At 38.1% G+C, this 24,946-nt stretch overlaps 1 protein-coding gene across 2 annotated transcripts in view; it reads left to right on the plus strand.

The window, feature by feature from the left end:
- The window catches only part of CSMD2 (CUB and Sushi multiple domains 2), an 822,245-nt gene that overhangs the window by 422,327 nt on the left and 374,972 nt on the right, over positions 1-24,946 (plus strand). For both annotated transcript variants that reach the window (XM_034413370.3, XM_034413371.3), the window contains exons 6-7: positions 17,337-17,449; positions 21,390-21,467. In XM_034413370.3, the coding sequence (XP_034269261.2) occupies positions 17,337-17,449; positions 21,390-21,467 (191 nt within the window). The remainder of the gene's footprint in view (positions 1-17,336; positions 17,450-21,389; positions 21,468-24,946) is intronic.

Consider the following 24,946-nt stretch of genomic DNA (forward strand, 5'->3'; position numbering starts at 1 on the left):
TCTGGTTTTGAGTGGTTCTCCATGTGCAAAGATCAGCTGGCTGGTGCAAGAGCAACGGGCGATGGCTGGTGTGCCCGGAGAGATGGCTCTGCATTCCACTTCCAGCACGCATGCCATCGGTTCGCCATCAGTGGTTTATGGGACCAGTTTCTTAAAAATAGAGCTAAGAGAAAGGTAAATACGTGTAGATAAAAATGCACTTATATCTTTATTTACCTTGCTGGATTGGATTCCAGTGGCATGCTGGGATAAAACAATTAGTCTGCTTTTGTATTGTTCAGTGCCTATCCTTCTCTCTAGCCCTCCTCTTCTTTCCAACTACCATTTGAGGTTTTATTAAAATTGGAGCTGGACTTCCTACTTCTAATAATTTTTGCTCAGAAGTTTAATAATATTTGATCTACCTCATTTCAGTGTTTTAATATATGGCAAACAGGTTTTTCAATTTTATGAATCCTCAGGGAAGGCCCATTTACTGAAAGCTTGGTAAAGATGACCTTGGAGGGCAACTTAATTCTTTCTTCCCTTTACCTGCCTGAAGTCATAAAAAGCTCATCTTCTTTTCTTGCAACATCTTGGAATTGGGCTAGAAATAACTAAGGGAATGGACTTATCACCATGATACAAATGGTTCCTGATACCAATTTGGAAATTGTAGGAAGCCACAAAATAGGCATAATTCAATAGCACTGTGGCTAATCTAGAGAGCCAGAGCTTTGCTAAATTCACACAGACCAAAACTTTGACAAAATGGTGTGCAACTGTGTGAGTTTTCCAGAAGTATTCATCAGGTTGGATAGTTTAAAAGGACAAAGAAATAGCAGTGACAAAAGCATGAGACCAATCAAGTAACGGCAAAGATAATATATAAAAATTAACCGCACCATTTTCATTTCAGTTTAGTTTCAGGATGGAGATTTTAGGCTAAGGTTGTGTTTGACACTGAATCTTTGTAATTGGAATAGTTCAACAGTATGAGATACTGCTGGAAAACAATCCATTGATAAACCATTTTTTATTTATTCATTAAAAATGAAACTCAGTCAACTGAACATTCAAAAATGCATCACAAATACCATTGGCTGGTGCTAATGGTTGATACGGGTTGCTGCCAGCGTCCTAGGTATCAACCAAGTACCTTCTTAAGATGTCCGATGTTCCAAGTAGCACAGTTTTTTGCAGTTCTGCTGGTGTTATTGCAGGAAGCTTTGCTGCTGTTGTTGTTGTTGTTGTTGTTATTATTATTAGTCAATGAATACAAGGAAACAAGTAACAATATAGACATAGATATGGACACATGAAAAAAAATTGGCACAAATAAAAGGATATAAATAAGCAAAACATAGCCATAAAATAGGATGAGTACATATAAATGGGGACAGTAGGATAGGGACTGTAGGCACGCTGGTGCGCTTATGCACGCCCCCTTAGGGACTTCTTAAGAAAGGTCCATGGTAGACAGTTTAAGGTAAAAGGCATGGAGGTTAGAGAGACTTAAGAACAGGATCAGGTAGAGTGTTCCAGACATTTACTACTCTATTGCAGAAGTCGTATTTCCTACAATCAAGATTAAAGCGAATTACATTGAGTCTGAATCTACTGATGGCCCTTGTGTTATTACGGTTGAAGTTAAAGTACTCATTAACAGGTAGGACATTATGGTAGATAATCTTGTGTACTAAGCTTAGGTTGGAACGTAGACGGCTTAGTTCAAGGCTATCCAGGCCTAAAATTTCAAGCCTGGTGGTATAGGGAATTTTACTTTGAGCAGAGGAGTTGAGTACTCTTCTAGTAAAATTCTAGACCTTTTGTGTGTGCCCACACATTTAGGGTTGAAGCCCAGTGATTTCTTATCTACATTTGCCTTTCTATAAACTTAAGAGTTTTGGGGATAGGGAAAAAAAATTGTAGCTTTGTTACAACCTTGATAAGCAAAGAATGAGAAAATGTAAACTTTAAATTCACTGTTTGAAGAGGCTTTCTTTACCCAACCCAGAAAACCCCAAGACATCACATTGAGAACAGAACGCTTTTCACTGCTTGAAGAGAGACTCTGAAATAAGGAACTATACGTACCTCTAAAACTTACTGATCTTGAATTTTTATTTTGTCCTATTGCAGCACTTTATTGTCTTGGTATATTATTTACTTATTTATATAGCTAGCATGCATCTTTCATTATCAAACTGGTATGCTGCCCATCATGCCAGCATTTTGCTTCTCACACACCAACGCAGTCAACGTTTTGCGAAGGGTATAGCAGTTCAGATGACCCTCTTTCCATCCTTCCATGTAACAAGTGAGTTTGAATTTGTTTTTGCAAGGGCATTTGCTTTACACAAGAGAACAAGCTTGCAATAGTGTTTTCTCCACTCAAAAGCAAAAAAGCACAGCATCACTTGGGCTGTTTCTTTTAAATTTAAACATCTAAAGCTTTGCTCTTCCATGGGTGTCCCACGAGCAGAACCTCAAGCATCTTAGCTATTAACCTCTTGGTTTTCTTTTCAGCTTCTGAAGCCTTCCAGCAATCCAAAGGAATGATGCCTCATTAAACTTAAGCTTGGTATGTTCATGTGCATATAGAGGCATGTGAGAGAGGGAGGGAGGGAGAGAGTGTTTGCCTATGGAAAACGTGCACAAAAGTGAGGAGGGAGGGGTAGTTTAGATACATATGGAAATATCTAATGAATATTCCCATTGAAGATAGGCTTTGAACAGCTGCTAATTGTAATTAAATATTTCTCATTATCCTTAGCAAGTTAAGCATTTCCAAAATTGGCTTATGTGAAATTATGATCTGATCTGGTGATTTCTGAGATGGTTCCTGAGACATAGTAACACTCAACCAAGAAATACATTAAGAGTTATTTAATGAATCAAGGATACCCCATGCTTTAGAACTTCCAGTCCAGGTTGAACTTCCGATCCAGAGCCCACTGTAACATTGCCAAAAAAGCATTAATCTTGTGTAGCTTCTTCTCTGGTAATATTGTACTGCTAACTAGGGCATACAAAACCTTTGCCAGACCAATTCTCAAACACATCTTATCTGTCTGGAACCCACACTGCATATCGGACATTAATACAATTGAGCGAGTCCAGAGATATTTCACGAGAAGAGTCCTCCGCTCCTCTGCTCGCAGCAGAACATCTTATGCCACCAGACTTGAAATTTTGGGCTTAGGCAATTTAGAACTACGCCACCTTCAGTCTGACCTAAGCGTAGTACATAAAATTATCTGCTACAATGTCCTACCTGTCAATGAACGATTCAGCTTCAACCGCAACAATACACGAGCACACAATAGATACAAATTTAAGGTAAACTGCTTTAAACTCGATTGCAGAAAATATGACTTCAGCAACAGAGTGGTCAATGCCTGGAATGCACTACCTGACTCTGTGGTTTCTTCCCCAACCCCCTCAAACTTTAATCTGAGACTGTCTACTGTTGACCTCACCCCATTCCTAAGAGGTCTGTAAGGGGCGTGCATAAGAGCACCAGCGTGCCTATCATCCCTGTCCTACTGTCCCCATTTATTCATACCCATTCCTGTATTCATAATCATGTTTATACTTCTATCTGTCATCTAATACATACTTGACAAAAATAAATAAATAAAATAAAAATAAATAGTTTCTTAGGGCCTATGCACTGGTTCCCTACCTTGGTCTTCTGTAGTTTATTTGCTGAATCAACCACAACAGGGTTAGTTTGCAAACATTCTTTTCCAGCACACACTGTATTACTACTTCTGCTTTTAAAAGCATAAGTGCTAGGATTGAATTTTCAGTTTTGCTCCCATCCCGTCTTTTCTCCTGACTTCCTGGCACACATTCCTTTTCTGCAAAATACCAACCAAAGGTAGCCAAGATGGGATTTAGGCAGACATACAAGGTGATAGAAAAGTGTCTGATAATTATTGTTACTGTTTGAATCTGGGAAGAATCTGCTTAATTTTGGCTTGTTGTTTATTCCCCAAAGAGTGACATTATGAGTAGGTTTGGATAGAAATTCCAATGCAAAATGCAGCTGCATTTTGGAGCAGTTCTCTGGAGGGATCAAAATGAAAAATGATGAAGTAGGCTGCAATAACTATAAAGCTATGTGCAGATATACTGGAAAGAAAAGGACACAGTGTGTTTTTAGTAATAATAGAACAGAAAGCTAATTTTATTGCTCCTGAAATGATTATTATGCAATAGTACAAAATGCCTGAACATTAGGTGAAATCAAAATGACGGAAAACATTTGGAGGCTAAAGATTTGAAAGAAAATTGGCAGGCCTATTCTTCCTATATGTTTTGTTACAAAGTATAGAGAGTGGTGGCTCAGTGGCTAAGACACTGAGCTTGTCAATCGAAAGGTTGGCAGTTCAGCAGTTCGAATCCCTAGTGCCACATAATGGGGTGAGCTCCCGTTACTTGTCCCAGCTTCTGCCAACCTAGCAGTTCGAAAGCGCGTAAAAAATGCAAGTAGAAAAATAGGGATCATTTGGTGGGAAGGTAACAGTGTTCCATGCGCCTTTGGCGTTGAGTCCTGCCGGCCACATGACCACAGAGACATCTTCGGATAGCGCTGGCTCCTCGGCTTTGAAACAGAGATGAGCACTGCCCCCTAGAGTTGGGAATGACTAGCACGTATGTACGAAGGGAACCTTTACCTTTACCTTTTAAGAGAGAAAATAATTATTAACTATTAGAATTTCAATAGGTTAGTAGGAGGGTAAGAAAAATGTCAAGCTGTACTTTTTTTCAATTTGCAAAATTTTAGGAGTGTGCATGCTTCGAGAAAAATTGAAAGAAGATCTTCAAGGCTCAAAGTATAGCATATCCCATTCTTTATTAAAACAATCAGCCTTTTTTCAGCCTTCCTTGTAAACCTGAAAAAGATATGGCTGCTTTAAAGAGTTGTGTTAATATTACTGAGTCAGATGAGTCAACTTATTAAAGCAGCCCCATCTTTTCTCAGAGTCACAGGTAAAATGGGGGGAAAGTGGGGGGTAGACTTCTGTTATAAATAGCAGAGGAGATGTTATTCTTCTAGATTATTTTTCAAATGATTCTTGCTCATTTTGTTCATAGCAAGTAGCTTTTCATTCTTTCATCGCTTCCCTGGTGCCATATTTAGTTTCAGTTTCAAGAAAGTCAAAATAACTAAATTGTCAGAGTTTAGGCAGCATAACTACTATTATTAGATAAACCAGGAACAAAACACAGCACCCAGAGCCTTTAGATAAATAACAGTGGTTTATATACAGCTAAATATTTACATACATATACTTGGTTAAATACCTTATCATACAGCTATTGACACAAGGAGAGCAATGAGATACACGACAAGAGAGAGAACATGAATATAATGCATGAGGAGAAGAAAATGCCCTCTAATGGCTTCCCTTATATAGGCAGCTTCTTAAAGTGACAGTAACCCTGCTGCCTCATTCCCATTGCATCAGCTTCCGGTTGCCTCTGCTTACAACCTCTCATCATCTTACAGCAATTAAATCTACATACCCTGACATAAATACAAAAAAATGCCAGGCTTCAACTCTTTCCTCCCATACCATTTAGCATTGTCAGCGTATTATTTGCGCAACACTCTATTTGAGCTATGATTGGAGAGCCGCAGACTGCCACCACTGTTACTGGGATGGCAGAATGCAGAAAATATGCTTATTAGATTCATTCCCAAAGCTTCAAACAAGGAAGAGCACTCTGCTTTTAAAGAAGCAAGCCCATTTTTTGAGATTAACTTGATTGTCTTTTGAATCACTAGCTATGAAATCCACTCCTCCAAACCCTGTAGGACTGTTTCTCTTTTTTTTCAATTTTTAGACATCAGTAAGAACAAAAAAATGGGACAAAGATCAATTGAATTTTTTCTTTATTTAAAATACTTCTAACTCCCTTTTAATAATTAAAATTTGTTCCAGTTGATTTGCTTCTTTAAATGCATAGATATCTTCAGGATAGTGATAATAGCCATGGGCAGAACATAAAAAGTGTGTGGTTAAAAGCAGCAGGATAGAAATCAGAAGTTTTAGACCTGCCTTAGGCACATATCCACAGTTCCTAGAAAACTGTGACTTGTCCAGGCAGTCACCAGCAGTTAGGAAGGCTAAGGTCATAAATCAGGTGCAACTCAGACTCCATCACCTAGCAATGGATGTTCTGGTCCCAATTGTGAATATAAATTGAGAACTACCTTTAATGCATTCTAACACATGTGGCCATTTAGGATCAGCAGGCTAATTTAATCTTTCCCCAGCACTGAGCCTTACCTCTTCCAAGACAAAAAAATAATAATCTTCATTTGGCATATCTATGCTTGCACTTGCAGTTCCTTAATGCATACAGTTTACACACACAAGTTCATATTTCAGAGCAGAAAAGTAAAATTTCAGCTCTGTGGGCAAAGATATGGCTTGATGTCAGGTAATGCTCAACTTACAAACACAATTGGCATCAAAGTCCATCATACGTTATTGCAGTCATAAGATGGATTGGGTCCAATTTTACAATTGTATTGGCAATTGTTAAGTGAACCGCATGATTGCTAAATGAACCCAGCTTCTCCGATGCTCATTTTTTGCCCCCCTTTTTTTTAAATTAGCAAGAAAAGTTGCAAATTGTGATCATGTGACAGTAGGATGGTGCAACTTATCATAAATGTGAGCTAGTTGCAAAGCACACAGATTGTGATCAGTTGACCACAGAGGTGGTGTGCTATTGTAACTTTAAACAATAATTAAAAGACTAGACATAAGTCAAGGACTACTTATATATATTAAATATCTCATCCAGAGATAGTGGAATACATAATCATTAGTCTCAGTTTTCAAGTTGACATTCAGCTTGCCCAGGGGTTTTCCACTGCTCCCTTCCACTGTTCTACTACATCTCAGGATGTACTATGTTGCAAAAGCATGGTGTTGTGGCCCGTACATGGCCGATGCGGCTGGTGGCTAATTTGGACAGCAAGGAGGCTGGTGTGGTGCTGCGCCAGCAGCCTGTGCAGCTGGCACTCGAGTCGGACAATGAGGCTGGAGAAGATGTGGTGCCAGAGGCGGGGATTCAGCCAGGGCCTTCAGAACCTCCAGAAGCTCCCTTAAGTGAAGAGGACGAAGAGGAGGAGCCTCTTCTCGATGCACAGGTGCGCAGAGCTGTCAAAAGGCAGGAGTGGCTCCTCAGGAGGAGGTCTCTTCGAGAGTAAATCTTGGGGCTAATTGGCCACTCCCTTAGCCTATTTAAGGAGGAACACCGACTGAAGCAATTTGCAGAGAACAACTTGTTCACTCTCCTTTGTGCCTTGATCTTCATTTTTTGCAAATTGCTTCAGGGCTTTCTGCCAATCATAGTAAGATTAAGATTATTTATTCTTTGGATTTTTTTAGGCTGTTAAGAAAGTTAATTAACAGCCTTTGTTTGGGGAAAAAAACATTTAATTTAGTAAACTAAGGTTTGTACAGACTGTGTGTGCTCCGTTCTTTGGGGTCAGTAGCTGGGGCAGAACACATGGACCACTTGTTCTCCATCTGTTCATTGGGGATGATGATGATGATGATGATGATGATGATGATGATGATATAAATTGACTTGCAATTATTATTGATGGCTCACAACAATAGTAGTGTCAGGACATTAATTGTGGCCGGTTTTAGCGAGAATCATCATTAAATGCACTGATTGTCTTAGGTTTCATATTCCAGCTTTGAAAATGCAAGAATGCAGGGAAAGGTTGTATTGCTGAAATGCAAATGCTAACATTTGGCCAGGAGGGATCGGTTCGTTTTGATTTTTTTGGGTGGTTAAGGATTAATGTTGCACTGAGAGATGAACTCAAATAACTTGTGGGTTTTCTATTTCCTATTGTTTTGTTTGAAGTGAATTAAGCATGTCACTGTGGTCCTTTGTTTCCATAAGAATTTTTTAGCCTGCAAATGTAATAAGAGAATGGATGATGGTGATTAATGATGACAGCCCCAGTGATTCTTATTAGTTTGCATAAGACATTGCATATTTCCCAGGAATGTAGCCCAAAATTGTGCTCAATGATCTCCAGTGAGATCTAGAAGATTGTTCCTTCTGAGACTGACCTCTCTATGAACACCTGGGTGCCTATCTTTAAAGTTTCAGTTCTTTTGCCCAGCTGTCATAAATGATCACATAATGACTTTTAAGTCAAGAGTAACCATTTGAATTGGAGCTGCTGAGAAATTGCTTCCCTTGGACGTTCAGTTTGTGAGATTTTGTTCATAAAAATAAACCTGAATGTCCATGTGCATTTCCACTAAAGTCTATTTTGTGTTGATTTATTTTTATTAAAGTAAGCATCCATCTACTGCATGGAATATTAGTTACATCAATCCATAGACTGGACAATTAAGGGCACATAGAAATCCCCCATGGTCCACCTTCCATTTTCCAGACATCTTCTTAAAAAGAGCAGCCCCTCCCTTCATTCCTTTGGTAGCAGGACGACAGTCCTTCTCACTGCCTTGAAGAGGTGTGTGTGTGGGGGGGGCATTAATCCCATTTTTTTCTTGTTCAGTGCAGAGAAAGCTAATTGGTTAGGAGCAGGGGTGCAATCCAGCAGGTTCTGACAGCAGGTTCTGGAGAACCAGTAGCGGAAATTTTGAGTATTTTGGAGAACCAGCAAATACCACCTCTGGCTGGCCCCAAAGTGGGGTGGGAATAGAGATTTTGCAGTATCCTTTTCCCAGAGTGGGGTGGGAATGGAGACTTTACAGTATCCTTCCCCTGCCACACCCACCAAGTTATGCCACACCAACCAAGTCACATCCACAGAACCGGTACTAAAAAATTTTGAAACCCACCACTAATTTATTACTACTTAAAGTAATAACAAGAACACCTCTACAGCTGTAGCCCTTTTGTAAACCATTGGAATTTGTTGGTTCCTAAACCAAAATCAAATATGTTGGGCTGCAACCTGGCTTGCAATCTACATTTCTGTATCATAATCCTCAGTTGGCTGCATTCATACCTTCAGTTAATCAAATGACCTGGGTCCAGGCATCAAAAGTGTCAGGGTGATGAGGATTTAAAGCTGACTAGCTGCTGTAAGGCTGTGGACCAGGATGATGAACTGAGGATGAGTCAGCAGCATTATTACCCCTTTAAGACTGAGGATGAGTCAGCAGGGTTATTACCCCTTTAAGACTGAGGATGAGTCAGCAGGGTTATTGCCACTTTAAGAAGCTGTCTCTATAAGGGAGGCCATTAGAGGTCATCTCTCTCTCTCGCCGTGTTCTATCTGCATTGTAGCTCTCCGTGTAGAGTTGAAGACTGATTGCTTGCCTGGTATGTGCCTACCATGTGTATTTCTGTATATAGAAGTCTTGTAAATAAACCTCTGTTTGTAATGACCAAACCTCTGTGTCCTGTATTTTGCTCCTGGGTTGTCTCAAAATAGTAGTCACACTGTAAACACTCTGACAAAAATAATTTGTAAAAACAAATCTCTAATCAAGTTCTCAGTGTATTGTGTGAATCCAGTTATTAGTTTGTCTTAGTTTTGATTAAGCATATTGTACCTGAACCAGTGGTGGGTTTCAAATTTTTTTACTACCAGTTCTGTGGGTGTGGCTTGGTGGGTGTGGCATGGCATGGCTTGGTGGGTATGGCTTGGTGGGCGTGGCAGGGGAAGGATACTGTAAAATCTCCATTCCCACCCTACTCCAGGGGACGGTTACTGCAAAATCCCCATTTTCTCCCGATCAGCTGGGGCTCGGGAGGCAGAGAATAGATGGGGGCAGAGCCAGTCAGAGGTGGTATTTACTGGTTCTCCGAACTTCTCAAAATTTCTGCTACCAGTTCTCCAGAACTTGTCAGAACCTGCTAAAACCCACCTCTGACCTGAACATATGTTTGATATTTGAGAACCCCTGCCCAGCATCATTGGAGCTCTAGTTTCATCAGCCTCTGTTTAGAAAGAAGACGGGTTTATTTGGAGAAGTATCCCCGCTTCTTTCTCCTGTGGCTTTTAATCTTGAAGAACAACTTGACCTAATTACTTGTTTCCATTGCCGAGGTCCAGCCCTAGTGGGAATTCTTTCATCCTGCTGGTAAAATAAGAAGAGGATGGGCAAAGAGAAGATTCTTCCCTATGTTTTATTAAAGAGGGCTGCCTAAAATAACATGTTTTCAAATTAAGGGCCCGCTCTTCATCCCTTGAGATAATTAGATTGGAAGTTCAGAAGAAAAGTTTAAGTGGAGAGAAGAAGTGAGTATGGTGAACAAAAGAACGGTGAAGCAATTGTTAAACATTCCTGTTCTGCCCTCTCTACGTGAGGCAATTTTCATATTTAATGAGCTTTGCAGCATCTCTGTGGAATAACATTTGAAGGCTTTTTTCACCAAGATCATTCCTTTTTTCCCCCCTCGGAAGCAACATGAAGTTAGTATAATATTAAGCCTCAGATATCTTTATGTATTTATTTTTGGGGTGTGACGGATCAGTCAGAGGGATTTTCACTCCTTTCAGCTGCCTCTCACTTTTGGTCCTTTTTCCCATGTATTATTTCTTTGTTCAGATTCATGTGTTTCTGTGTGCTTCTTCTGGAAAGCTTGATTGTGCTGCCCTTTCCGTGGGGTTTCCGTAACACGAACCTCATCAAGGATATTATGCTGAGGGAGAATGACTGGCCTAAAGTCCCCCATTGATCACTGGAGTTGAAGGGGAAGCTGAATGTCAGCTTGGTTTCGGGAGCTTATCCAGTATCCCACCCTGAAAATAGTTCTCCTCCTTATAATAATCATGTGAGATGGATTCAGCTGAGAAAGAGACTTTGTCCAAAGCCTGTCCATTGATTTGGACTTGAAGTGATGGTTGGGATGGGAAGGACTGCAAACATGAATGGAAGCAGTAAAGAGAAAGGAGAAAAAGTAGGGAGTTGAGGGAATGAATTTCTCATGTGTGGGAATCAAGGTAATGAGACAAGAAAGGAACAAAATATTCAGAGGGGAACATATTTGCAAATATGCAAAATCTGGAAAAAAAATATTGCATTTTTTTAATCTACCCACGGTATTGGCAACCAACCAGAAGTAATTAGGGAAGCAGAATGTTGAAATAGGATTTTCACTCAGCTAATCCAGGAGCTAATAAAATTTTATTGTGAATGTAAACTGTATCACAAAGGAAATTGTACATGGTGGTAGTCTTTATATTTGTGTGTGTGTGTGTTTGTAATATCGTTAGTTATATGTCTGTCTTTTATGTTATATTTTAGTTCATGACACAGAAATACATTTTAAACAGAAACTCATTAAAATGTTTTTAGTTGTTCTTTTTTTAAACCTAGCCATTTAAAGTTTAAGAAGTTTTAAATTTAGCTGCTTTTATATAAAAATAAAAATAAAGTAAAGTAAAATAATATTTATGCAGCTTTCTGAGATTTAGTGTGTTTCTGTAGTGTTTCACTCTAACTACATAAACACACAAAATCTCACAAAGCTGTATGTGGAATTTTGTGTGTGTAAAGTGTGAAAGTTGGTTTTTTGGGCTTTTTGTGGCTGTGTGAGGTTCCTGCTTGTTGCAGGGGCCATTTTGGGTCTAGCACAGCTGCTTTTACATTGTGGGTGAGCCAGTTGTGTTGTGTTGTGTTTTGTAGGTTAAAAAAGGGCAAAGAAGTGACATTGACTTGGCCATGCCCACCCAGTCAATTAAGCCACGCCCACAGAACCAGTAGCAAAAAAAATTAGATTTCACCCCTGATACATACATACACATACATATGATATTATTCAAGTACGTATACAGTATATTTCTAATACATTTATACAACTGTCATGCTAATTTTTAACATACTGTATTTTGTATAATTGAGCCCTATATTTCAATAATATTTGTCCATACAAAGTCTACATCTACATGTAACGCACTCACAGATAGCAAGTAACTAACATGATTTCTTTCTGCTGACATTGTATAATTTCTATCTTTATGTACCTGAGTGTAGAGTTTGTTTTTGGTATTCCCTAGGTGTGTATCAAAAATCCCTTAGTACACTTATGATCTGCATCTGTTTTGTGGTAGCATCTCATCGAGTTTAACCAAAGTTGAGGAAATCAGGTCAATATAACAGGAGTTAAGGTAGCAGCCCTCAGAATGAGGATGAAAACAGTACCTTGGACAGTTCCAATCAAGCCAGGGGGAAATTCTTCTGTCCTAGGATGACTGTTTTCACACCAGGAAGCAAAACCCAGGTGCATATTTTGATAGGTTAGCAAATCAAGAAACACTGGCTAGACTCTGAAATTTTGGAAATGATACCTTATTTTAATCTAGTTGAAACAACGATCACCCAAACCAAGAGCAGTAAAATATCCCTTAGCAAAAGGTGAGGTTGTGTTGCTCCATACTGAAAATCCTCAAACACACCGGGAAATTATGCATTTTGTTTTCTTTTTGACTTTGTTTCTTTTTCTTCAGTCTGCAGAGGGAAAGGGCTGAAGGTTATACATATATGTGTGCAGAGTGCATGTCCTGGCATTTAATGTTTCATTGCTATCTATTCATTAGTTCCTTTAATGCTAATCTAACCATCATGAATGTCTAAATAAGGAGACATGAGAAATAGAGAGTGAGCCAGCTATCTAGTATGGTATAGTGGTTCAGGTATTAGACAAGGATTCAGAGGCCCAGGTTTTAAATGATGTCTCATTGGTGAAATTGACTGTTACCCATCATATTTACCATTGATCGTTTTATCTATCAGTATGCATATGATTGATCTATCTATCTATCTATCTATCTATCTATCTATCTATCTATCTATCTATCTATCTATCTATCTATCTATTATCTATCTATCTATCTATCTATCATCTATCTATCTATCTATCTATCTATCTATCTATCTATCTATCTATCTATCTATCTATCTGTTGTGGCCTCGCCCTCCGAGCCTACCTCATCGGAGGGAGAAGGCTCCGAACATGAAGAAGAGGAGTCGGCCAGGCCTCCCTCTCCAGGCCCCTCCCCTCTGGCACTGCCTCAAGTGCCGGCTGAGGAAGAGGAGATTAGCCAGGAGCCAGGTGTCTCCGATGAGAGCGAGGGAGGTGATCTGTCGTTCCTGGATCCACGCCAACGAAGGCGTGATAAACGGTTGCAGCAGTTAAGGAGGCGTGTCAGGGATTATAACTGAGTCACTGGACCACACCCCAGAGACTATATAAGAGAGTGTGGTGGCCGTTGAAAACTCTGTGACAAACAAAAACTAACTCTGGCTAGTCACTTGAACAACGTGTAAATCAGCCGAAGGGATATTGTTTGAGCTGGACTATTTACAATGCGTATGTATTTTATGTTATCTGTTGAAGTAAAGCTCTTGGCAGACAGTGCTTGTTTTGTTGCCAAGTTTTAGATAACGACCTGTGTGCGTGCCAAATGCTTTCTTAACCCTCGGCTGGCTGTGTTTGTGTGTGTGTGGAGATGGGGACAGAACACTATCTATCTATCTACCTATTCTATCATCTACCTAATTACGTATGTACCAACCTATACATGTATGTTCTGTATCTATATTTTATGTTACTGTTTCAAAGTTTGTATTATCTAGGTTTTAAATTATTTTCTCCTCTGTTGCATATGTGTAGCCTGACCAAACCCCTTAGCATAGTTTAATATTGTCTTTTGACAATAATTTTTTGACAAAAATTCTTCATCTGTGTCTACCTTTCCTAATTATCTTGCTAGTATTAATTTAGCTTTTTGTATATTTGAATGCTCATTCCCTTGTAACTGGTTAAGGACTGCAACAAAATTATTTCATTTTGTTTCCGTTTGGGCCCATTCCTCTCAGCTTCCTTCACAGGAGTGTTGTGGAATAAAAGGGTATTTAACCACCTTGTGGTCTTGAAAAATTCCACACAATATAAATCTAACAAAGACCATCATGATGCTTACAATAGTAACAATAATAGCAATAGAATTATTACATTCTATTCAAATGTCTAGGACATTTCTTTCCATCATTATCGTCTTTGCATACACCTCCTTTTTAATTCTATTCTTACAAAATAGAACTGTTCTCAGAAGGCAAATAGCAGATAACTAATGTGACTCTGTCTCTAATAAAATGTCTGAAATGGACTTTGGTTAAAAGTAATTGGATTCTATAATAGCTCTTATCATGTTAATGTTGTTTCAAGTGCTCTAGTTAAGGCCATTAATTTTGCTCTCATATATCCCCCTTTTCAAGGATGTCTGTGAATATTAGGTAAACATTTGTTTCAGATCGAATCCATAATGATTTGTCCAAGACATTTTCTTTTTATTGTTAACTCCCATCTCCAATTATTCCCGGAAATTTAATTTTTGAAAAAGAATAGTATCACATATGTTAATAGAAGAGCTTCTTATTTAATTGGATTCATAAATAGGGAGTTAATACTGTACAGTGCTTAGAAATTCCCATTGCCATTTCAGAGCTCCCAAATTGATCCATGACAAATGTTTGGCTGAGTTTTTATGGCCTCTCTGATAAGATTTTATTAGATTGTTTTTTTATTTGCACACTTGCTCAAGAAAAAATGTGTTATCTTTTCTCAGAGTAACTATCTTTAAAAGCAATAGTGCTCTTGAGCAGTTCATTCTGGCATTTGTGGCCTGAATTTCTTCCCACATTATACATGTAAATGCTTATAATGGTTTAGATGTAGGTCAGAATTGAACATGCTTCTTGAAAAAGTAATAAGGATTTTTTACTACGGAAGCCATTTCTTGATTTGAAAGCTGACAACACTTTGGTGGTAATATTTTTTTTCCCCCCATAGACTTTGACTACTGTAGAAGTTTCAAGTATTTTAAAATTGTAGATTGTCCCAAAGATGCTTTTTCAAGGCAACTGGACTTTGATTTCCTTGAAAACATTTTACATCTCAAGCAAGAAGCTTCTTCAGTTCTGAACATTTTCAAGGAATAATAAAGGCCTGTTGCCTATTAAAAAAGCATCTTTGGGACATTCATGACCTGGATGACTGAGAATCCCCATAGACAAAATTATTTCTTTATTTGTGTAATGGTTTTTTTCCTGTTCTTGTTATATGACACCCATATTTATGCACATCAAAACAGAATTGTCTATGTATTCAGTATTTTTTGCAGGAAAATAGTGGGCTGTGGTGATTAATTAGCTTCAATTCTGTAAATATTTACTAAGGTGGTGATAAAATAAGAACAGCTTTACAGAATTGTTTGCTCTCCAGTTTTCTGAGTTATTGACTGTTTTTGATTCCTAGAAAGAATGGCAAACTCCTTCCTTAGATAAACCTTGTAGAAAGGATGGATAACTGCTATTGAAAATTAAAGTAGGAAGTATAAATGATGGAAACACCATTAACATTTTTCTGGCATCTCTTTTAAAGTTAAAGTGTCCAACACTACTAAAGTTAAGGCATTTAATGTTTCTAATGTTAACTGAATAGAGAGCCATTTTGACATAGTGGTAAAAACAACAAGCTAGATACCAGGAGATCCTGAGTTCTATCCTGCCTTAGGCCCAACCCAGCTAGATGATCCTTGGCCAGTCACTCTTTCTCAGCCCTAGGAAGCAGGCAATGGCAAACCATAATAAAATCTTGCCAAAAGAACTGCAAGCATTTCTGCAGGCAATTGCCAGCAGTCAAGGCTGACTCAAAGGAACACACCTCTCTCTCTCCCTCCCTCTCTCCCTCTCTTTCTCTCTCTCTCTCTAATGGTAAAGTTTTGCTTACAAAAGCTCGTAGTTCATCTGAGCAGGATATACTGTACCATCCATTCTAGATAGTTTTGAAAAGAAGAGAGATCACTGTGGACATTTTGAGAAGCATTACACATGCTTTTATTTCTCCCTTTGCTGTTGCCAACCATCATTTCTTTCCAGAATGTCCTTTGGTGATATGACAAGATAGCAGGGCAGCGTTCTAATTATCTGTAGCGACAGAGAAGTATAAACAGTTTAATTTCTGTGCCTTTGAAGTGGGGAGGCAATTTCACTTGATGGAGCACTAATCTGGTGGCAAAAATTAGATCTGCATAAAAAATCACCATTGGATTTAAATTTTTGTTTCTTTTATGCTGTAAGTCTATACTTGTATCACAAGATTTCTAGGTGGGTAAATAAGGGGCTGCAGTTTTATTTGCATCTTGAGGACATTTGAAACATGTGGTTGCTTCCGCCAATGAGACTTGCTAAAATGTTCCCAAACTCATCACCGATTTGTTGGAAATGTAAGAAATCATACGGGACATATTATCATCTATGCTGGACTTGTGTGACAGCAAAAAAGTACTGGACCAAAATTAAAAAGTGGCTTGAAGAGATAACTGAACAACAAATAGATTCAAAACTGGAACTATTTTTATTGGGCATACCCACAAAAAATTATAACAAAGAAATACAATATCTAATTCTACATATTATAATTGCAACTAGGATAACCTATGCACAAAATTGGAAAAATAATGTTGTACCAAAAGACGAAGAGGTGATAAGGAAAATTTTGGACTGTGCGGAGATGGATAAATTGACGAAACAAATAAAAGAAAAAGATGAAACGGAATATTACTTAATATGGGAAAAATTGTACAAATGGTTAGAGGCAGGGGTGAAATCCAGCAGGTTCTGACAGGTTCTGGAGAACCAGTAGCAGAAATTTTGAGCAGTTCAAAGAACTAGTAGCGGAAATTTTGAATAGTTCGGAGAACTGGCAAATACCACCTCTGGCTGGCCCCAGAGTGGGATGGGAATGGAGATTTTGCAGTATCCTTCTCCCAGGAGTGGGGTGGGAATGGAGATTTTGCAGTATCCTTCCCCTGCTATGCCCACCAAGCCACGCCCATCAAGCCACACCCACAGAACCGGTAGTAAAAAAAAATGGATTTCACCACTGGTTAGAGGACAGGAATAACAAACAAGAAAATATATAATAGAGATGATCTAGAAATCAGGAAGCATCAATAAAATGATATTAAATATACAATGTATGTAAAGTAACATATAGATATAATAGCATGTATAATAAGTAAGGAGTAGTATATATAATATATAAGGAATAAGGGAACAACAAAAATAAATATGTGAATATGTAGGGTAGGAGAAAAACAAACTCTGGATATACACCAATACGGAACTGTTGTAAAATGGAAACTTTTCTTTTGTTTTTGTTTTTAAAGAAAAAATAATATATATTTTTTTTAAAAAAAGAAAAGAAACATGTGGTTGCAGGAGGAGTTCCTTATTCATCTTCATAAAGGAGACTCTTTTAAAAAAAGAATGTCTGTGGCTATTTCTGTTAGCTTCTCTTTTTTTTCATTCTTTTTGCAGGTTTACAGGAACAAACCTTCCTGCTCCTGTGATCAGCAGCAAAAACTGGCTTCGTCTTCATTTTATGTCCGATGGGAACCACAGACAGAAGGGTTTCAACGCACAATATCAGGGTGAGTTGCAGGATCCTGACTAGCCTCTAACACTGCCCCATTCAAAATTGTTCCAACTACCATAATTCCTAAAATGGGTTGCAGACGTAGATGGCAATTTTCTATTTTATTTATTTTCCTTCTCTATGTTTCTCGTGTGCATTGACTAAAATATTGGGACAAACTGTGCAAATGTCAGCATGAGAAATTACTATTCCAGCAGCTGCATTCTCATTCAGTGGATGTGGTTGGTGGCTTAATAATATAGAAAACTTGCTTGCGCTTTTCCCCTCATACAATTGAGAGATGGGATATAAATAATACTCATTTGTACACATCCTTCCTAATATTCGCGTTATATATGTAATTTTTGGAATAAAAACTGCATTTCAAAACTCGGAGAAATGTGCAGCTAAAAAAAATGACAATCATATCCCAATCCATTAGTTTGGATATTGCAAATTTTGTTGGTTTCCTTTAAAATACTCAACCAATACACTTTTTTCAGTAGCCTATTTCTAATTCCATACCAGGATTCCTCCTACGCTGTGTTTTACTACGGCATTCTTGAAAAGAGATTAATTCAGTTTGACATTTATGCACGCGTAAGAAATTTTGATACAGCCAGTATATAATTGCATCAAGTTTACTTACTTCCAGTTCTGTGTCAGAGAATAAATAATACTGGCATTCTGGGAGAAAATAAAAGATACAGGAGCCAACAGATGTCAAACACCAGTAGCAAAGAAAAGAAGCTTAATAGAGGGTTTGAATTATTGTACAATACCATTATTTTTACCTGCTAACAAACTAATGCTTAGGTCATCCAATGCAAATTAGAGTCCAACATGGAAAGATGGACTTCAAGGTGGTTTCAAAAAAGGCTGAGGAACAAGATGGAATGGAACGGAATGGAATGGAATTTTTTATTGACCAAGTGTGATTGGATACACAAGGAATTTGTCTCTTGTGCATAAGCTCTCAGTGTACATACAGACAACAAGTGATGATGTATGTTGTATAATTAAAAAAGATGAAGAATTCCAAAAATAAATCAATATCTACTTCATTGATTATAAAAAGGCTTTTGTCATCCATGCTGTGTTAGATGATCTCAAAGGTCCTTTCCTATCTTTAGAGTGTATGATTTGAAATTCCTCATTATCATTATATCCTGTGTCAATCCTTTTTTTCCCCCCATCCATTACTTTTTTGGCCATTAAAGTGCATGGTTCAATAAACAGCAGTGTGTTAGGAAGTCTAAAATTCTGAAATAATTCCTGCCCCCCGTATGTATCTATGTACTGTATGTATGTATGTATGTATGTATGTATTTATGTATGTATGTATGTATGTATGTATGTATGTATGTATGTAGCTGATTTTCTAAATTAGTTTGAAGGAAAAATGTGGCTCCAGCCTCATCTATGGATGAAGGTAATGACTAACATCAGACTGATGAAAACAGCATTGCAGCCTCATAACACGAGGTTCACCACTTTGTACATGTGTCCCAATTTTGCATGCATGCTGATAATGGGCAGAGCTTATGGCACAATGCCATAATGATGCTTCTATCTTTCTGATGAAAGCACCAAGATCCTGCTGATGCTCCTGGCTTACTTCAAAATCTGAATCATACTTGGAAAGGATCCCACTGTTTGCACAAGCTAGGACAATGGGCACACTCTCCCCTAAAAGTCTCTTGGGGTACCAAAAGGCTCTTTTGCACAAACACCCCACTCCAAAGCCCAGAGAAACATATTAAGAATATATAACTAAATGAAAGTTAGGTTTTATCCATACTACCTTTTATATGTCCTTCCCATTCTACGGAAGGCAGCTCTTGGGATGCCTCTTACAAGGACGAGTGTGGTTATTGCCCAAAATGACATTTTGCGGGACCCCCAATGTTATTTTATCCTGTTAAATACAGATATGTATTAATTCAGTCAATGCTCTCCTCTCATAATAGTAAAACCAATTGAGTTAGGAACTTTATGAATCATCTTTCACATTTAATATGTTCAGCTATTGAGTCATAATCTTCCAGTTGAGCATTGCGTTGTAGATAGGATGTTGCTGAATTAAAAATAAAAGGAGAGGGAAATCAGTCATGATTACTGCTGTGCTATTAAAAATACACCTGCTTGAATCATGCCTTAAAAAAAAAAAGTTTTAAAAAATGATGTGAAGTAAAGATTTTTGCTGTAATTTCCTCTCTGATTAAGGCAAATGTCAGAGGTTTGTAATCCAGTGATTTTTGGTAAACAGCCTTTTTTTCCCCCCACAGACATAATATTTAAGTGTTTGCTATAAAATATAAGTTTCCGAGGACTGGAAGTACCAGAGGATATAAGGGATTAAGAACAAATGTCTTATTGTTATTTTTTTAAAGACTTCTGATTATTTTAAAGGCTTTACTTCTTCTTAAGAAAGACAAATGTTTGACATTTCAAAAGCAAACAATAGAGGTTGAAGTTATAAGTATTTGAGGAGTGATTATTCATGATCCTTCCACTTTCTACTCAAGTCACATTTCCAAGCCAGAGTTGGTAGCCATTTCAGTCCTTAGCTTCTATTTTGTGATCCACTTTTTTTTATTACTTTCCCCTAATTAGCTCTTATTCTTAAGATTGCTAAATTTCATAATATTTGATCAAGCTCGCTCAAAGAACCCACTGCGAATGAAATGAGAATGTCACAGTCTCATCATAGCTAATATTAGTGTCAGTAGCTTCTTATGTTTCATTGATCAGATCTCAAGATTTTCTGTATCTTAATTTGTGGAGGATTGCATCAGTGGTGAAATGCTCCCGGATTGGACTGGATTGCCCGGTCCAGTAGCGACCTTGGCCGTTGGTTCGGCGATCCGGTAGCGATGGCGGAGCAAAGCTCCGCCCACCCGCCTGGGTGTCATTACTTCCTGGTTTTAACCAGGAAATAATGTGTTTTTTACTTTTTGCACATGCGCAGAAGGTTTTGTGCATGCACAGAAGGACTGTGTGCACATATGATGCATGCGGCACATGTGTTTCCGAACTGGTAAGGAAGGTAAGTAGATTTCACCCCTGGATTGTATGTGTTTAGGCAAATGAGGGGCACCATGATGTCAATGGTAAAAGAAAACTATTGGAAATGTATTTTCCTTTGGTTTGTATGTTGATGCATGTGTGTGAGAGTAAAATAATTTGTTGTGCTTGAATTTTTAATATTCAGTATCATGTTTTTCCAAAAATAAGACCCTGTCTTATATTTTTTGAACCCTAAAATAAGCCCTTGGCCTTATTTTCGGGGAGGTCTTATTATTTTGGGGGGTGTGGAGCAAGATGGGGCTCCTCTTGCTGTCTTACCTGATTTTCAGCTCTGCCTCCCTAACCCTAACCAGAGGAAATGGTGGGGCCCAGCTGCACCTGCATTTTTGGGGAGGGCTTATTTTTTGGGGGAGGCTTATTTTAGCGCATGCACTCAAAAGCCCGATTGGGCTTATTATCAGGGGATGTCTTATTTTTGGGAAAACAGGGTATTTCATATTCAATGTTGTGCTTGAATTTTTAATATTAAAATATGTTATACGTTCCGAAATGGTATATCCATTATAGCATTTCACCCTGCACCCTTTTGTGTTTAATGGGGAACTTTCATGGTTGATTTGTATCAAAGTGATTTGTTGGCATTGTTTGGAGAAATGGAAAAGTGGTCAATCCACGAACTGTCTTGTTAAGTAATTGGCAAGTCATTGACTGAGATGGATGGCCATAGAAATTGAACAAATACACTTTTAAAAGAATATTTTTCTTTCTTGCAAATAAGAACAAGAAAAGTCTCCCAGCGCTTTGTTTCTTCTGGAAACATAATTCGGCTTTCCAAATAGCCTTAGAATTAACTGATCAAGTGAAATGCCTTCTTTCCTTAAAGCTTCTCTTTTGTTGAATCTTCTTCTCTTTCATTTCCTTTCCAGTCAAAAAGCAAATGGAGATTAAGTCCCGGGGAGTGAAATTGATGCCAAGTAAAGACATGAACCAGAAGACATCTGTGTGTAAGTTTCAACCACCATTGCATGTTGAGTGAGACTTAGCACCTTGCACATCCCATATGACTTTCCAGCAATCACCAGAATGATGCCACTCTTTTGCAAAATGGTAATGCTTGTTTTCCACTCCTACCCTGCATTATTGCCTCACCTGCTCCGTTTAGCGCTCTGTTTGCAAACACATACTAACTCTGTAAGGGATGCCTGTATGGGAGTGTGTGTGTGTGTGTGTGCATGTGTGAGAGAAAGCCCACACATGGGCACAGTGGAATGGACCATATGCTGTATATATTGTTACTGTGCAGTGGTTAGAATGCAGCACTGCAGAGCTAACTCACTACTCACTCCAGGAGTTCAATTCTGAGTGGCTCAAGGTTGACTCAGCCTTTCATCCTTCTGAGGTCGGTAAAATGAGAACCCAGATTGTTGGGGGTTGATAGGCTGATTCTGTAAACCGCTTAGAGAGGACTGTAAAGCATTATGAAGTGGTATGTAAGTCTAAGTGCTATTGCTATTGCTATTAGGAGTCCTTTGCAGGATTTCTCATCTATATGTCATGCACTCTACTAAGTAATTCAGACAGAAACAAACACATGCTTGACAAACACAAATGTCAGAAAGTGTGGGTCAATTGTTCAGAAACAAACAACAAAGGAAAAACAATAATCTAAAACACGGTCAGTTTTATTTTCCTTTCCTGGTATATTAAATGTCATTGTGCGTATCCACTGCACATTTTCGTAGGAAAGAAGCAATAACTTCAATAAGAAGACATTCTGGAGATCTATGCGTTTATACAAACACACAGACAGACAGACATACTTCTAGGATTGTTTGCCTTATTGGTAATTCTGTACTTGAGAATATAGAACATAGAACTGGGCAAATCACAATATTGCAGAAATTGAGCAGAACTGTGTTGCCTCTTTGAGGATACAAAGAGTATCTGCTTGTATGAATTGTAGAGGCAATGGAAGGCATTTAGGAAGGAACTGGAAGATCTGTAGTCCAGGTTCTTACAGTATGTAGAGTTAACACTTTCCTTCTCACCTCTTCAATGCTTTAGCCTGATTTTTACATGGACAGGATCTTCAAGACACTTGTTTCCTGTACACATCTCCAAGTAGCCTTATTTCCTTTAGTAACTATTGGGGACACATTTCTCACAAACACTGGCTATTACTGCATTTTTTTCATTAGTTGTAGAAAAGAGTGACCTTTTTTAAGAATGAGAGGAAGACTCCTATTCAACAAGCTCAATGAATGTGGACATTCTAGCTCTTTAATCCATTTTGTTCTCCATCAGAGATGAAGAGGCAATATATATAAAAAAAAAGAACATGTGTCTTTACTCCTTTTCCAAGTGATCATTTCTGCTCTATTGCTCAGCTCTAATTTTTGACCTCCTGTTGTACAAATTAGCTGTAGATGGTCTGATAATGGAAGAGTTGAGGAGGAGTGAGGAATTTTCAGCTCTTGGTATTTTCATTGTAGATAACATTTAAAAAACTTGAGAGCTGTTCTTACTGTGAAGAGCGTTTAAAAGATCTTCTTAAGACACTAAGATATTTCACAGCTCAGATTGTTCTATTTTGAACTGTAAGCCACCCAGAGTCATGGACTGAGAAGGGCAGCAATAGAAGATGGATGGATGGATGGATGGATGAATGGATGGACGGATGAACAGATAAATAAATCTAGACTGGTTTTTTTTTTTTATTTATTCAAAAACCTATCATGGACTACCCAGTTTATTACAAACTGCTGTATAAACTATTCCAAACAGAAGTTTATGTCAGAAACCTTGCAAGTTTGAGAAATGGAAAAGAAAGTTTGAGGTGCATTTAACCACATTTAGGCCTTGATATGAGTGAATAAGTTGGCATCTCCCTTCCTTCAATTCAGATGCCCCTCTAGCAGCATTTCAGAAAGGGGCAGTTTCCTCTTAGCATGTTGGTTACACTTGATTTTATGTGCTTTGAATTCCCATATCTCATAAAAGAGACTCCTGTTACAGCCTGAACATATTAATGGGCATTTTCAATAAAAATTGAAATTGAAATTAAGTAAAGCAGCTTTCAGTCAAACTATGAGCTTCATGTGTTCAATATTTGTTATGGTGCCATAACTCTACCCTTTCTACAAGAATTTCCATAGTATCAAATGGGTAGTTCTACGGTAATTTAAAACTTGAGAAAAACAATATCATAATTGTTAATAATCCTCCCAATCAGCTGTGGTTTGTTCATGTGTATGTGCTTAATATTCTTGTACTAGTTACCCAAATACCAAATACTTACTTCCTAGAAAAATATAGATAATAACGGTAGATGCTTCTCCTTCAACATGCTTTAACATTGACAGATAACATTTCTGTGATTCTTCCTTTTACCATGTTGTTATAACCAATTGCGGGACCCATAACTGGCTTTGATTTGGAGGGACAATATTTTTACTCATATGCAGCCTCTTCACCATAGCTCCTGTTGAATGTTTAGAGCCCTCTATGAGGGAGATGGGCAGTTGAGAAGTTCGATATATAAACATACATACATACATACATACATACATACATACATACATACATACATAATTATATTGCAGTGAATTTAAGCCTGAATTTTGCAATGAATACCTGACATTTGTAACATATGGAAATGAACAAATCTGTTGACCTCAGTTTTGGTCAGATTATTTCCCCCCCGTAATAGAGTTATTCCTTGCCCTCTATTTCTGTATCAGTTTGTTTGGGGAGGGCAGAGGGAGACCCAACATGAAAAATATTGACACAAAATATTGTGGATATTTCTGTGCTATAAGTCGGATGGAGAGGAGGGGAAGGGGGTGCTGTGCTTTTTCTAGCATGCATACTTTTTGCAAATGACTCTCTGTAAAATAAAGTGCATCCTAGTTCTTACATAGCATCAAAAACCTCAGCATGTTTGCATACGGATTCAGACAAAATCAATATTTCTTCCCTCTCTAACGACATGTTCCTCTGCCCCTATTGCGTTCAACCTTGTCATGTTTCTATTGCATCTTGGTATGGCTGAACTGTTGAATCCAGATGTTGAATCAGCAGAGCATCTTCTCCAACTGTCATCTTTCCAACTGCAGCAGCAAATGTTGCCCTGGATAAGGGAGTTTGTTTTAATTATACACAACATACTAATTATACACAAAATATTTAATATGCATCAGTCTCTTTGAGCAGAACTTGCAAGAAAGCAAGGAATCATTGTTTCATTATGTTGCTAGTAGACTGAGGAAACAAACCAGGGTTTGCTGGAAGTGTGGGGAAACTTTAATTTCTAGAAAGGATCCTTGAGAAGTGGTTATACATAAAGGATGTCAGAGACTTGAAACCAACTCTTTCTCTCCCTACAGAAATTGCAGACACCTGATTCTCACCATTTCTAGTGTAGAAAGGAAATATTGAAATGTGTTTTTTTTTTTCCTGATCCAGCTGGCAATCTATAGGTTTT

Source organism: Pantherophis guttatus, chromosome 10 (genome assembly GCF_059756535.1).
Source record: "Pantherophis guttatus breed Tessera chromosome 10, ASM5975653v1, whole genome shotgun sequence".
Taxonomy (NCBI): domain Eukaryota; kingdom Metazoa; phylum Chordata; class Lepidosauria; order Squamata; family Colubridae; genus Pantherophis; species Pantherophis guttatus.